The sequence below is a fragment of the Fusarium tjaetaba genome (genome assembly GCF_013396195.1).
Source record: "Fusarium tjaetaba strain NRRL 66243 chromosome Unknown NRRL66243_c0000299, whole genome shotgun sequence".
NCBI classification, from domain to species: Eukaryota; Fungi; Ascomycota; class Sordariomycetes; order Hypocreales; family Nectriaceae; genus Fusarium; species Fusarium tjaetaba.
Window position 1 is genome coordinate 26,347 of NW_023501495.1, and position 13,663 is coordinate 40,009.

Consider the following 13,663-nt stretch of genomic DNA (forward strand, 5'->3'; position numbering starts at 1 on the left):
GGCCCTTTCCAACATTCGGACCTTGGGGCCTTTATTTTGTTGCGCATACATATATCCCTGACTGACACCATCCTTTTCCCTTTTCTTTTACCCCTTGAAAACGCCATTACATATTTTCTTTGTTCATTTTCATAATTTTCAGGGTGGCTTGACCATGCTTTGAAGGAACAAGGCGCAGCAAGGTATGGAGGGAGTTCTCTATTGGGAGACTGCCCTCGACATGTTAGAACAATTTTTAGAGGCATCGTCAAAGAACGAACAATAGAATGAAGTGATGACCCAAGGTTCCCATGACCGCAAGCTGCAGGATATCTGACCTCGAAGGGTTGGAGAGTTAAGTTTTCAGTCGGGCGCACAATAACACCCAATATATTGTACAGCGTGGACGACGTTATTTACCACAGCTTATCTAAGACCTCATACCTAAGTGACTGAAAGAAGAAACTCTTAGGTAACTTGGCATAAGTTTACGATGGCTTTGCTGAATCTATTTTGACACTATGCCAGGCCTAATGTTTTCTTGCTCCCCAGAATTGACATCAGCTTGTGGAGTGGAGTTTTAAAAGCCATTCGCGCAGCCACAGGCCAGTTCCATGTCCTTGCAGCGACCCATCATCTGGCCAATACATTCCTTTGGAATTCAGGTGGGGGAAAGAAGAAAAAAAGGGACAAAGAGGGGAAAAGAGGAACGCGGATTAGACGCGTTGAGTGGCGTGTGGTCGCGGATTAACGCGAACCGTGTCAACAGTATTCCTAATTCGTAACAGCACTGTAGACAGAGACAGGCGCTTATTGGACACTGACACGCTGATTGTCTGAGAGGCCACAGACAAAGGACACAAACAAGCAATGCAATTGATGGCAGTTCAGAGCCAACCAATTGACTTAAGCCTCGAAGGCTGGGGCAAAGAGGTCGCGCTATATACGCGCGTGTTCCGTTCAGCTACGATCCAGTCACTGACTTAGCTACATTGGCTCGAGATCACTGATATCTAAATGCGTAGGCACCTGGGATATGTCGATATACGTATATCCGTAGATGCTGAATGTGAGTAAAGCATGTCGCCCTCATGATCGTCAAACGATGAGGTTTGGATTAACTAGCTGCGGAACGTCCCGCTTGTTTGTTATACCTTACCTTACCTAGCTTGCAGACTGCTCCGAGACCGGCTCCGAAAATATTGATTGTCCAGATGCAAACAAAATAAAAACAATTGATCGTCTAACATCTGGGCAGCAGGCCTTACAAATATTCGTGGGCATTGCAATGAATCAGCCTCAATTCTCCCACTTCTTGTGTCTCGCACCCTTTTTGTTGCACTGCCTGCCCATGTGTATGTTGTTGTTTTTGTATAGGTACGTGCAAGTCATGCACGAGGTGAATGTATGCGCTTCTTCTTAATACCATTCAACATATTTATATCCTTACGTTTGTTATGGTTACCTGTTTGAAGGGCTAGCAGTATCAATTTCAATCACTACCACGGCGGCTGTGAAATAATCATATATACCTTGTCAAAGTTCTATTTCTTGTTGAAATCGAAATGGAATGCACAACATGCGATTGTTTGGTCATGATTGCTTCCAGAGTCGATACCTCTTTTCCTCACAGCCGTTGAGAATGACGCAGTAGCTGACACCAGGGCAAAGGCAGACAGATGCCGTGCCATGTGCTCGCCGGCACCAGCCGAATACCCGAATTGCCTATGTTGGTAAGTAAGGTACGGAGTCCTGGGTATCATGAATCAAGAGGGACCCTCCTGATAAGAGAGGGGGGAATAGGAACAATATAGTTTCAACGGTCTCAAGAAGAAGAGGAACGGGGAAGAACAATTGAGAATCTGTGAGCTCCATTGAGAAATAAAGCACCTGCCTACGACGAACAATAGCCATCCACTCAATCGCGTTATTATGTTCAGGTCTATTGCGTTCAATAACAGAATCACGGTTCCTCTGCTATTATTTTGGTTGTTGTTATTGACCTGCGCGTTTCCTGGTCGCCCGCGGTCCGTCCTTGTCAAGCCCGTCCGGGGGCACAGGGGGTTTGGTTCCGATGTGTGAGCTATCTGATTGGCCAGGCCGTCTCTAGCGCGCGACGAGAGCCCCAGTTCAACCTCCCTCCAGCAGCAACAAGCAACAGCCATCCCTCACGAGAGCTGCGACCCTCTTCCCGCCACCCCTAGCGCATTTCTGCCCAGCACTACCTCAGCGCTGGACATTACCGCACCTCACCCGCCCGCTTCAACCTCCGTCCTCCATTACTGCTGGCTCTGTTTCGACTTGGATCTTGCACCTCACACCTCATATCGTCGACTATCGCGTCGTGCATCATCACAGGCTGCCCCTTTTCGCTTTCTTCTAGTCGACGGCTATCGGTTCTCTTCAGCATAATATTACTTTTATCGATTAAGTACAAGCTCGCTTTATTAACGTCATCGAGTATTGTGATCAACGTTTCCAGTTCCTGTCTGGGTTTCTGCGAGAATATCGGGACGATGCGATAAACGCCTTACAACGAACAAAGGTTGATATTAGCTGGACGGTGCTTGGGACTGCACCCTCACCGTCTCGCCTCGACTCTCTTTTTATACTCATCGCTTGACCAATAATAACCAAACGACGCTCCTACGACTGCCTCACAATCTTCATCTCAATACGCGCGCACCCCTCAACACCACCTGCTACAGCAGTCCTTCAGTACCTCGACTGCAAACTGTATCGCCAATATCGCAACTATGGCGACGCTCCCAGAAGCCGCGGGCATGACTGCCTTGAATCATCAATCAGCAAAGCGAGCTATCGACGAATCCAAGAGCCATACCGCCACTCCACGCTCATCTACACCTCCCCGCTTAGATCGCGCCCGTTTAGAACCCCGACATAGCCACGATAACGCAACAAACCGTGCTCTACGCAGCAATGCAAGGAAAAGCGAAGGTGCCCGCGCGAGTCCTTTCGACATTGATGCCGTCGATAGCGCGCTGCTCCGAGAGTTTCAACGTCCGCAACGTGAGAGCACCCCAGGTGCCAGCCCTCATCGTAAGCGGCAGCGAATAAATGGCGATCGGTTTGTTGACCCCTTGCTTTGACTGCCGCATATGCTCATCATCCTGCAGATTCATTCCGACCCGCTCTGGCCAGGACCTGCAAGCAAGCTTTAGTCTGTTGCATGAGGACGGATCTCCTGCCACGCCATCGAAACAAAAGAAACGTACACCGCATGGCGAGCTCCATTTTCAGAAGAGTATGTGATTCCTAAACACCCTGTCTAATTCATGTATTGACATGCAATGCCAGCGGAGGAAGCAAACCGGACCTTTTCCCACCTGCTACGTGCTGAGCTCTTCGAGAGCTCTGTACCGCAAGCCGCTACCCCAACCCTCACCCCAACCCAAACCCTTCCTGCAAGCTCTCATATTCCCACGAATGATGGCACGCGGGCTCACACTCCTCCCACAAATGCGACAGCTCCATCACTACCATCATCATTAACACCTTCTACTCCTCACAAAAACCTCTTCTCGTACATGTCACCTCGACATCACAATCAAGTCGCGGGGCACCCTACTCCCTCAAAGACACCGCAAAGCCGGCATGGTCCCAACCTTGATACTCGGAGTGAGATTTACAGCTTGTCGCCAGTGCGGTTTGGGAGTCAACAAATGCTACTGAGCCCCAGACGTCAACCCAGGGCTGTCAGTAAGGTTCCTTACAAGGTTCTCGATGCTCCCGAACTAGCCGATGACTTTTACCTTAACTTGGTCGACTGGGGAAGCGCCAACATTCTCGGAGTCGGCCTGGGCTCTAGTGTGTACATGTGGAATGCGCAAACTAGCAAAGTCAACAAGCTCTGCACACTCGATGATGACACTGTCACAAGCGTTTCGTGGATTCAAAAAGGCACGCACCTTGCTATAGGAACGGGCAAAGGCCTTGTACAAATCTGGGACGCGGAAAAGGCTCGCAGGCTACGAACAATGACCGGACACACGGCAAGAGTAGGTTCTCTAGCTTGGAACACGCACATTCTCACATCTGGATCACGCGATCGGTTGATCTATCATCGGGATGTACGGGCCCCCGATCAGTGGCTGAGGAAATTGGTCGGCCATAAACAAGAAGTCTGTGGACTCAAATGGAATTGCGAAGACGGTCAACTAGCGAGTGGTGGCAATGACAACAAGCTCATGGTCTGGGATAAGCTCTCGGAGACACCGCTTTGGAAGTTCTCAGATCACACCGCAGCCGTCAAAGCAATATCGTGGTCGCCCCATCAGCGTGGCCTGCTGGCTTCTGGAGGTGGCACTGCCGACCGTCGCATAATATTCCACGACACGGTCAAGGGCTCAGTCATCAACGAGATCGATACAGGCAGCCAGGTTTGCAATATTGCTTGGTCGAAAAACTCGAATGAAATCGTATCCACGCATGGATACAGCCAAAATCAGATTGTTGTCTGGAAGTATCCTTCCATGACCCAGGTGGCCAGCCTCACAGGCCACACCTATCGTGTGCTTTACTTGGCTATGAGCCCAGATGGCCGAACAATCGTGACTGGCGCTGGAGATGAGACCCTGAGATTCTGGTCCACCTTCGGCCGCAGACCTGGGACCCGAGAAGACGGAGACAATGGAGGTCGGCTTGCCGACTTGGCCGTTATTCGCTGAGTCTTCTAGCTGATGACGATCAAGGGCTACCTTGCATCATTTTTCCGATTTGCTCAGAAGCGTTTCGATATGTTCGCTCTAGACTATGACCATACACCATATGGAATGCGCATTTTTACTACAGACACAGTGCAAAGAGTTCCTGGAACTCTTGAAAGTCGCATACTGTGTACTACAATTCATACCCCCAAGGCTATTGCATTATGCATTTATTGGCGTTGTATCAGGACTCACTCAGTGCTTCAGTGGGTTAGGGAAGGCGGTGTTGGCAGGATTGCTTTACTGGTTTTTGGGACTCAGGGGTTTGTGACGGATCATGACACCCCATTTGGATCAAAGGATGGGTTTAACGATGAAAAGGTGTCTCTCTTAACCTTTCAGGCAGGTCAAGCGAACAAGGGGCCGAGCTTTAGCGATTGTTTTCTGTTCTTTAGGCCCTTCGGCCCGCACATCACAGCGGAATGCCCTATGGCAAGGTGATAGATGCCTGATGAATATGAATCTGACGGGGGCAAACCCGTCATTCAAGTTCAGCGAACGGTCTCCCCCTAATTGTGGTGCTCGTCGTGATCAAATGTTATTCACGTTATGCTAGTCTGCATATGTTCGTTCTGGCCGACAGTGATAACTAAGGAGAGCTGCTGAAGTAACACAGTAGTTTAGAGTACTTTATCCTCAATTAATATTATATCTTTCAGTGAGAATCAATTGACAGGTAAAGGTTTAGTAAACGCTAGAAACATCGCATTGCTTTCGTATCACAAACCATTATAATAGAAAAAGGTAAGTAAGGATCTCATCACATAACCAATCCATGCCACTACAAAGGCATGCGCGAATGTATGGTTCTCAAGTTATCGACCAAGCTCAACGCATTCGTCTGCCGCGTGTTGTGTCACCTAAATTCCCAACAACTCCGGTAGCAGAAGAGCTTCGTGTTTCATCTAGAAGAGGGATTTTGTCCACACTAACAGACCGATTCACATCATCTTTAGATAGAGACGTTCCCTCCATCAAGTCCTTCTCTCGATCAACCTCATTCATGGACGGAATCTGGCCAGTAGATGCTGAGGGAGCCGCTCCCTGTTGAGCTTGGCGAGAGACTGAGGATGCATCAGGTCGGGGATGTAGCGGAGGCGATAGTGGCATGTATTCGGGAGAATTTTGCCATTGAGCCACCTCGGCCTTCATAGCCTCTAGCTCTTTCTGGAAGCGCACCCCAAATACATCGATATAATATGTTGCGCCATTATAGATACTCCAAGTAAAGACCACCATAAGGAAGCCTGCAGAAGCCCAGCGGCTCAGGAACCATAAGGGGCAAGGAAGCATAGTCAGAAGAGCATAGGAATACTGAATCATCATGAAGGTTGCCTCTTGCATGTGCTCTGGTTGTCGGAGGACAAACTTTCCCAGCCAGGTTTTGGCATATGATTTCTTGAGCCAAGTGAACGAGGTTGGCCGACCAGCCGCAATCTTGTCTCTTCGGCGCACAGTGATGAAGATGTAGTACAAGACCTGCCAGAAGATATAGGGCAAGGAACTCCAAGCAAGCATCGAGGCTACATTGGCATATGCGGTTGGGGAGCCTGGAGGGGAATTCTTGATGGTCCAAATTGCAGGGAACCGCTCTTTCTGCTCAACGGGCGAAAACAAGTGCACGATACAATGCAAGGTCGCGCATGGCATGATGTGGATGAACAGCGACGTAACTTTGTCGAAACTGTGGAAGACCAGTGAATTGCGCCACATGATAATGGCGACTGCGTTGTTACCAAAAGCCAGGCAGTATGAGGCGGTGAAAAGACGCTTCGAGCCGGGAAATACCCATATCGAGAGAGCCAGTAGTAGGTTGGTGAAGTAGCAGAGGTCTGCGAGGAAGTAATGGTAGCCACGTCGATGATATGTGAAGAATCGAATTGGCATGAAATACAAGAGTTGTGCGGTGTACCACAAATGAAAGTATTCTGGGTATGCGCCAATGAGGTATCCGCTGACGAATATGTTCATAACACCAAAGATAAAGGACACCTTTTCTCTGACACTGATAACCTTTGTATCGTTCCATCGTTTCCCGAGCTTATCGACACGGCGTTGCATCTGTTTGCGGTACCGATCGAGCTGTTCATCAGCCTCGGGGACCCGGCGTCTCCACTCCTCAACCATGCGATCCCGAGCAGATTGTGTCTTGGTCTTGATCGCTTCCCTGGAACGCCTGACCTTGTCTGTCTGCGCTGAGATGCCCTTCTGTAGCTTCTCGAGCTGCTGGGGAAGAGCAAAGTTGTCGAGAAGGTCAAGCACAGATAGGCGATCAAGAGGTGGAAAGCCATCCCAGTCCTCATGGTTGGAACTGCTACCAGAAAAGGACGGGTTTCTCGAGTGCATCGAGCCTCTGGGCGTCGTGGCACCCATCATTGGAGTGTCAAGAAGGGTAGAGTCGGCGGGCGGGTTGTTCGGAGACGAAGGAGCTTCATGATCAGGCGTGAGCATGATCTCGCTATCGGTCGAGATATTGTCGGATTTGAGGCCTTGGGCAATACCCGAGACTCCCTTTGTATCGTCGTCCATGATTCGGGCGCTTCTTCCAAGTCCACGTGCTGAGAGCGAAGTATAAGTGGTTGCTTTTGTCTTGGTAAGAAATATGTGTTAGCTGGGTAATACAGTAGGAGAGTAAAGGCAGTACTCGCCAAAGAGAGAATACTCACGACAGAGAGGAAGCGTGTTGAAAGCAGCAAGAGTAGAGGGTACCCAGTGTAAGGGAGTGCGGCACAGATACTTATATAGGATCCTGAGACAAGCTCTGTTCTGTGGACAGGGAGTAAGTAGGTAGCTAGCAGATTATAATAGTGTGTCACTTGGAGCTGGACCAAGGTGTCGGGTGATTCGAGAAGCAGATTTTAAAAAGCGACCTATCCAGGTTGAAGATAAGGCAAGGCAAGGCAAGGCGAGACGAGACGAGATGAGACAGACAAGATTGGAACCAAATCGGGGTAGTGATAAGAGGAAGTGGAAGAAAGGCTTGATGGAGTCGAGGTGAAACCAAGAGAGAACACCAGCGGTGACGAAGCATGCACGTGGGAAGGATAGGTAAGGTAGGTAGGTAGTTAGAATGCGAATGGTATGAAGCAGGCAAAGCCCACCAACGCCAACAGCTCAACCAACCTCCTAGGTAGAGGTCCAGGGCCTTAATTCATTCAGAACCTTAGGTAGTCAGTCAGTCAGAGCTGGCCGAGAGGAGCAAGAAAACCTACAAATAAGACTTTGGAAGAGGCTGCTAAATTGAACTCCGCAAAGAGTCCCCTAAGCATAGACTACCTAGACTTGCCTGAATACTTTTGTCGCTTCCATTTGGGTCAAGGTCCTGAGTTTTGCTACCTCCCCAGCTCCCCTACTGATGGACCCCGGGACCGATGATGAAATGTAACTAAAATGACTGGGCTGAAAGCTTGCTTATTGGGGAAGTGGAGACATTTTTACATGCACTTACGCTAAGAACAAGAGTGCATGTTCATATCCGGGCAGCTCTCAAAGCATGGTGGTAGGAAGTAGGTACATATAAGTAACAAAGAACCAATAATCATACGTCAGAAAGAGGGACTAGCTAAAGAGTATTACAAGATATCCTTCCAAAGCCTATGGAAAGTTCATAAGTGAAGTTCAGCTTGGCATACCTACCTAGTATCAAAGATATCTCTACCTATTCCCTGAACTACGAGGGATAGTACGGACACGCCACTTACAAGAAAGTCGACGATCCGCCCAGATAGGTATTAAAATAGCATCCATCAAACAAGCCTTTTGCGGCCAGGAAAGATCTCCCTCCCATTGCCATGTAACTTGGTAAGTTGTTGCAGCATAGATCCTGTTCACTTACAATATGTATCGAGGCACTATAATGAAGGAACTTTGTTGTTTGGTACTCATTTGCCATCCACTGTATCGTGTAGGCTGATGGCCTTCTTGGACCTGGCTGATCGACCCTGTACCCATATGGCACTGCAGTCACAAAGTGCTAAGATAATGTAATCATGTGAATTGATTTCAACCTTTGTTTCGACATTGCGTGGTGATTCCTCGGAATCTAATTGGCTATGAATGAATTCTAGACCACATATCGCATTGAATCCTGGTCTCAGCCTGCCCACCCATCTGTCTTGCATCCATCAGCTGGTGCGTGTCGCTTATGTCCGATGGAAGCATTGGATCTGGTGAACACTATGGATCAATACCCTGCCCTCAGACGGTGCTTGAAGGCTTCATCTTGAAGCACTAGACCATGATTGAAAGCCTGAGGCAACAAGGACTCGCTTCCTCTAGGTATCCAAAAAGTAGGGTCTCATTTGATTGGCTCGAAACCAAAGGTCCCGCATCTGCAATTGCTACCAGTAAGGGTAGTCCCCGACTCATCAAGTACTGTATGTACAATCGGAAACCTACTCCAAACTCAAGCCGAGTCGCGCGACGCGTTACCCTTCATTTCAACTTTCCTGGCACGCGCAGAGATTTGGCTACCTATCCGTCGCTTATTCTCGTAGTCTATAATGCATGCTATTAGTTGCACCTTGTCATATCTCGCAACGTAACTCGGCCTCTATTGCGCATACCATTCACGCGCTCCTGAAACCGGGTTTATTCGTTTGCGCGATTCGTTGGCGCATTCCGAGCCCCGGCCACCACTTTGACGCGCCCTCACTCAACACTACGGGTTGAGCTCAAGACCAGGAGTGACCCCTCTAATCAACCTACCTTAGCATCATATTCTCCGGTCACGACTACACGCCTTCCACTCTCTTTCTTAGATACCCGGCCGTGCTGCCCCACGACCTCATCATGGGCAAACTTATTCGTCTGGAGTTGTTTAGTGTGTCTTCCCTCACGCGTAATCTCAGACGAGACGATCGCCATCTAAGCTAACCTGCTCTACAGACTTCAAATCGTACAAAGGGCATCATGTTCTTCTCTTCGGAGACTCATACTTCACCTCTATCATTGGACCCAATGGATCCGGCAAGTCTAACTCGTATGCCGCTTCTCCCGCTCTCCAGTGAGCCTCTCTAACATAGCTCTAGCATGGACGCCATATCTTTCGTCCTGGGCATCAAGTCCTCACATCTACGCTCCGCCCACCTCAAAGACCTCGTTTACCGCGGACGAGTCCTGAAAACGGCCAAGATCAATGATGACGGTTCTGCGCAGACCAATGGCGACGCAAACGGTGACGCTGATGGTAACGATAAAGCCTCCCGTGGTGACCCCAAAACGGCATGGGTCATGGCTGTGTACGAAGACGATGCTGGCGAGGAGCAGAAATGGAAGCGCTCCATCACGAACCAAGGAGCCAGCGAGTACCGAATCAACGATCGCGTTGTCACAGCCCAGCAATACAACGAGTCTCTTGAGAGCGAGAATATTCTTATCAAGGCACGAAACTTTCTCGTGTTCCAAGGAGATGTTGAGGCCATTGCTTCGCAATCCCCTCAGGATCTCACGCGCCTGATCGAACAAATCTCGGGAAGTCTTGAGTACAAGGCAGAATATGAGAAGACACAGCTCGAGGCTGAACAGGCTGCCGAGAACCAGAACTTCCAGCTTCATAGACGACGTGGCATCAACTCGGAAATTAAGCAATACAGGGAACAGAAAAAGGAAGCAGACAACTTCCAAAACAAGACTGATGAGCGCGATGCGGCAATAGTTACACATAGTTTGTGGAAACTATACCATTTCCAGAAAGCCATGGAGGATTCGTTTGCCGCTATCCAGGATCATCAGGAAAATCTCAAAGAGCTGCGCCGCAATGTGGAATCTTTTGAAAAGAGACTTGAAGCGGCCAGGAAGGAACAGGCTGCCGCTCACAGGCAAGTCGCCCGTTTAGACAAAGAGATCAAGGCCAAAGAACGAGATATCGAGGATAAAGAGAACAGTCTTGTTCCCATCGAGGAGAAGATCAATGAATCTACGCAGGCAGTTGAAACACTTCAGGCTGCAATCGCCAAGGCCACCAAGGAACGTGACGAGCAGGCCGAGGTTGTTCGTCAGGTCCAGAAGGATATTGAAAGCGTAGAGAAGGCCCGTCAAGTTTTCGAAAACGACTACAAAGAACAAATGAAGAAACAGGGCCGCGAGATCAGCGATGAGGATCGTCGAGAGTACAACAGACTGCGCACTCAGCTCATGTCCAGGACCGGTTCTAATCAGGCCAAGCTTGAGAACCTTGGCCGGCAGCGCAAAGCAGATGAAGTAACCGTCAATAATCTGAAAGGCAAAGTCGATAGCATTGCGGCAAGCATCGAAAAGATTGAGGCAGAACTATCGAGCATCGAGGAACGCAAATCTGCAGCGCAGGCGACCTCCAAAGACCTTTCGCAAGAGATTGAAGCTAAAAAGAAGGAATTCAATAAACTCCAGTCAGAACGCGTCAGGACCAATCAGAAGCGAACTGAGCTCGAGGAGAAGCTCGAGGATGTCGCTAGAAAGCTTAGAGAAGCTGATGATGGTCGGCGCCAGAACGACAGGGAAGCTAGGATGAAAGAGATGGTGACCTCCTTGAAGCGCATGTTTCCAGGTGTCCGTGGTCGAGTCGGTGACCTATGCAAACCCAAGCAGAAAAAGTATGATGAAGCTGTCATTGTGGCACTTGGAAGGGACTTCGATGCTGTCGTCGTCGACTCCGAGAAAATCGGTGTGGAATGTGTTCAATACCTCAAGGAACAAAGATTTCAGCCCATGACATTCATCCCTCTGGACAACATCAAGGTCAACGCAGTCAACACAGCCGTCAAGGGGTTTTCTGGCGCTCGGCTGACGATTGATACCATCGACTTTGATTCTTCCGTTGAGCGTGCCATGTCGTATGCATGTGGAAGCTCTGTTGTGTGTGACACTCTTGATATTGCCAAGCACATTTGTTACGAAAAAAAGATCCCCGTCAAAGCCGTGACATTGGAAGGTTACATCATCCATAAAGCAGGCCTGATGACAGGTGGTCGTGGACCCGAGTCGAAGAGTAAAAGACGTTTCGAGGAGGCAGATGTTCAGAATCTCCAGCGAATGGCCACCAAGCTTAAGGATGAGATTGACCGACTACCCAAGGCTGACCGCCGGGGCTCACAAGAAGAAACCCTTCAAATTGACTTGTCCGGGCTCGAAAGGCGGTTGGCAGCCATCAAAGACGAACTGGCAGCCTTCAACAAGAACCATGCCAGCAAGAAGCGCGAACTGGACAACCAAAAGAGGCAACTTCGAGAGCTCGAGCCCAAATACCAAGAACAGGCTTCCCAGCTTGAAATCACCACTGCCACGTGCGAAGAATTTCGGGCTGCAATCGCACGAGTTGAAGATGAAGTGTTTGCAGATTTCTGTAGACGACTCGGTTATAGCGATATTCGAAGCTACCGTGACTCGCAAGGCAAGCTGGAGCAGGAGGTCTCTGAAAAGCGCAATGAATTCGAAGTCCAAAAGCAAAAACTGTCGAGTCGACTCCAGTGGGAGCAGCAACGTCACGCAGCTGCTACTGCGCGAATTGATCGCAATCAAGCCCATGTCCGAAAGCTCAGAAACGATATCAAGTCTTATGCAAGAGAGAAGGATGCCATTGAGAATGCGATGCGTGAGGAGCAGGAAGAGTTGGAAGCTCTTCGTGAGGCACTAGACGAGAATAAGTCAGAGCTCACCGAAAAGAACCAGAAGGTGTCAGAGGCTAAGCTCGAAGTTCAAAAGCGGTCAAAGGACATCGAAGCTTATCTGAAGGATATCAATTCCCTTGAAACCGTGGTTCAGAAGAACAGCGCCAGCAAAGCGGCATTACTTCGACGATGCCGACTAGAGCAGATCCGCATCCCGCTTGCGGAGGGCACATTGGAGAATCTACCTAATGACGACCGTCTGCTTAACCAGGACCCAGATGCCATGGACATAGACGATGAGGACGATGATGAGGAGATGATGGGCATGGCACTTGATGATCACGGCATTACCATTGACTTTAGTGGACTTGACGACGAACTTAAAGCTGTAAGGACTAATGTTCGTTTTTAGAGTCAGTGAGTGATAACGCTAACACTATGCAGTCGGATGACCCGAGCGTTGAAGAAAGTCTATCAGAGAAGATTACGAATCTGACATCGGAGCTCGAGAAGTTGAACCCCAACATGCGAGCAATGGAAAGGTTAGAAAGCGTTGAGTCCCGGCTGAGAGTCACAGATCAGGAGTATGAAGACTCAAAAACAGCGGCACACGAAGCCAAAGAGGTCTTCAACCGGGTCAAGCAAAAAAGATATGACCTCTTTAACAAGGCCTTCAGCCATATCCAGGAGCAAATATCACATGTATACAAGGATCTCACCCGGTCAGAAGCATACCCTCTTGGTGGTCAAGCCTATTTGGACATCGAGGAAGACACGGACATGCCCTATCTGTCCGGTATTAAATATCATGCCATGCCGCCTCTGAAGCGTTTCAGAGATATGGAGCACTTGTCTGGAGGCGAAAAGACAATGGCAGCACTGGCACTCTTGTTTGCTATTCACAGCTACCAGCCTAGCCCCTTCTTTGTTCTTGACGAAGTGGACGCCGCTTTAGACAACGCCAACGTGGACAAGATCAAGAAGTACATCAAGGACCACCGTGGTCCCGGTATGCAATTCATTGTGATCAGTCTCAAGGCAGGTCTATTCCAAGACAGCGACAGCCTGGTGGGTGTTTACCGTGACCAGGAGGTCAATAGTTCAAGAACCCTTACTCTGGATGTGAGTTTCCCTATTCTACTGGCCTTGACAATTTCTGACTAACATGAAACAGCTGCGGCAATATGTGTAGGTGAGGCTAGAGCAGTTAGAATCTTTGTGATTATTCCTCTCGGACCTTGAGGGGGAAGGTTGGGTGTCTGGCGCACAACATCGTGGAAGAGACATGGAATTTCGTATGGGTCAAGGAAGCCATTATGCCATTAAGCACCGCAACAATGAGTTAAGCATAAATAATGCAGGCCTAATGAT

General features: G+C 49.1%; 3 protein-coding genes across 3 annotated transcripts; 2 read left to right on the forward strand and 1 right to left on the reverse strand.

Moving 5' to 3' along the window:
* Nucleotides 1-2,735: 2,735 nt before the first annotated feature.
* FTJAE_11702 (cell division cycle 20 1 cofactor-APC complex) lies at nt 2,736-4,667 on the forward strand (the record flags this gene model as incomplete). Its single annotated transcript, XM_037344673.1, has 3 exons — nt 2,736-3,067; nt 3,117-3,244; nt 3,298-4,667. 3 exons carry the CDS (start codon nt 2,736-2,738, stop codon nt 4,665-4,667), a joined length of 1,830 nt encoding a protein of 609 aa, XP_037201235.1.
* An 867-nt stretch (nt 4,668-5,534) lies between these two features.
* FTJAE_11703 (f-box) lies at nt 5,535-7,235 on the reverse strand (the record flags this gene model as incomplete). Its single annotated transcript, XM_037344674.1, has 1 exon — nt 5,535-7,235. The coding sequence occupies one exon, from the start codon at nt 7,233-7,235 to the stop codon at nt 5,535-5,537; it is 1,701 nt and encodes a 566-aa protein (XP_037201236.1).
* A 2,262-nt stretch (nt 7,236-9,497) lies between these two features.
* On the forward strand, nt 9,498-13,484 carry FTJAE_11704 (structural maintenance-chromosome 1; the record flags this gene model as incomplete). The annotated part of the gene is made up of 5 exons (XM_037344675.1): nt 9,498-9,528; nt 9,594-9,687; nt 9,737-12,680; nt 12,737-13,414; nt 13,467-13,484. The coding sequence occupies 5 exons, from the start codon at nt 9,498-9,500 to the stop codon at nt 13,482-13,484; spliced, it is 3,765 nt and encodes a 1,254-aa protein (XP_037201237.1).
* Nucleotides 13,485-13,663: the final 179 nt, after the last annotated feature.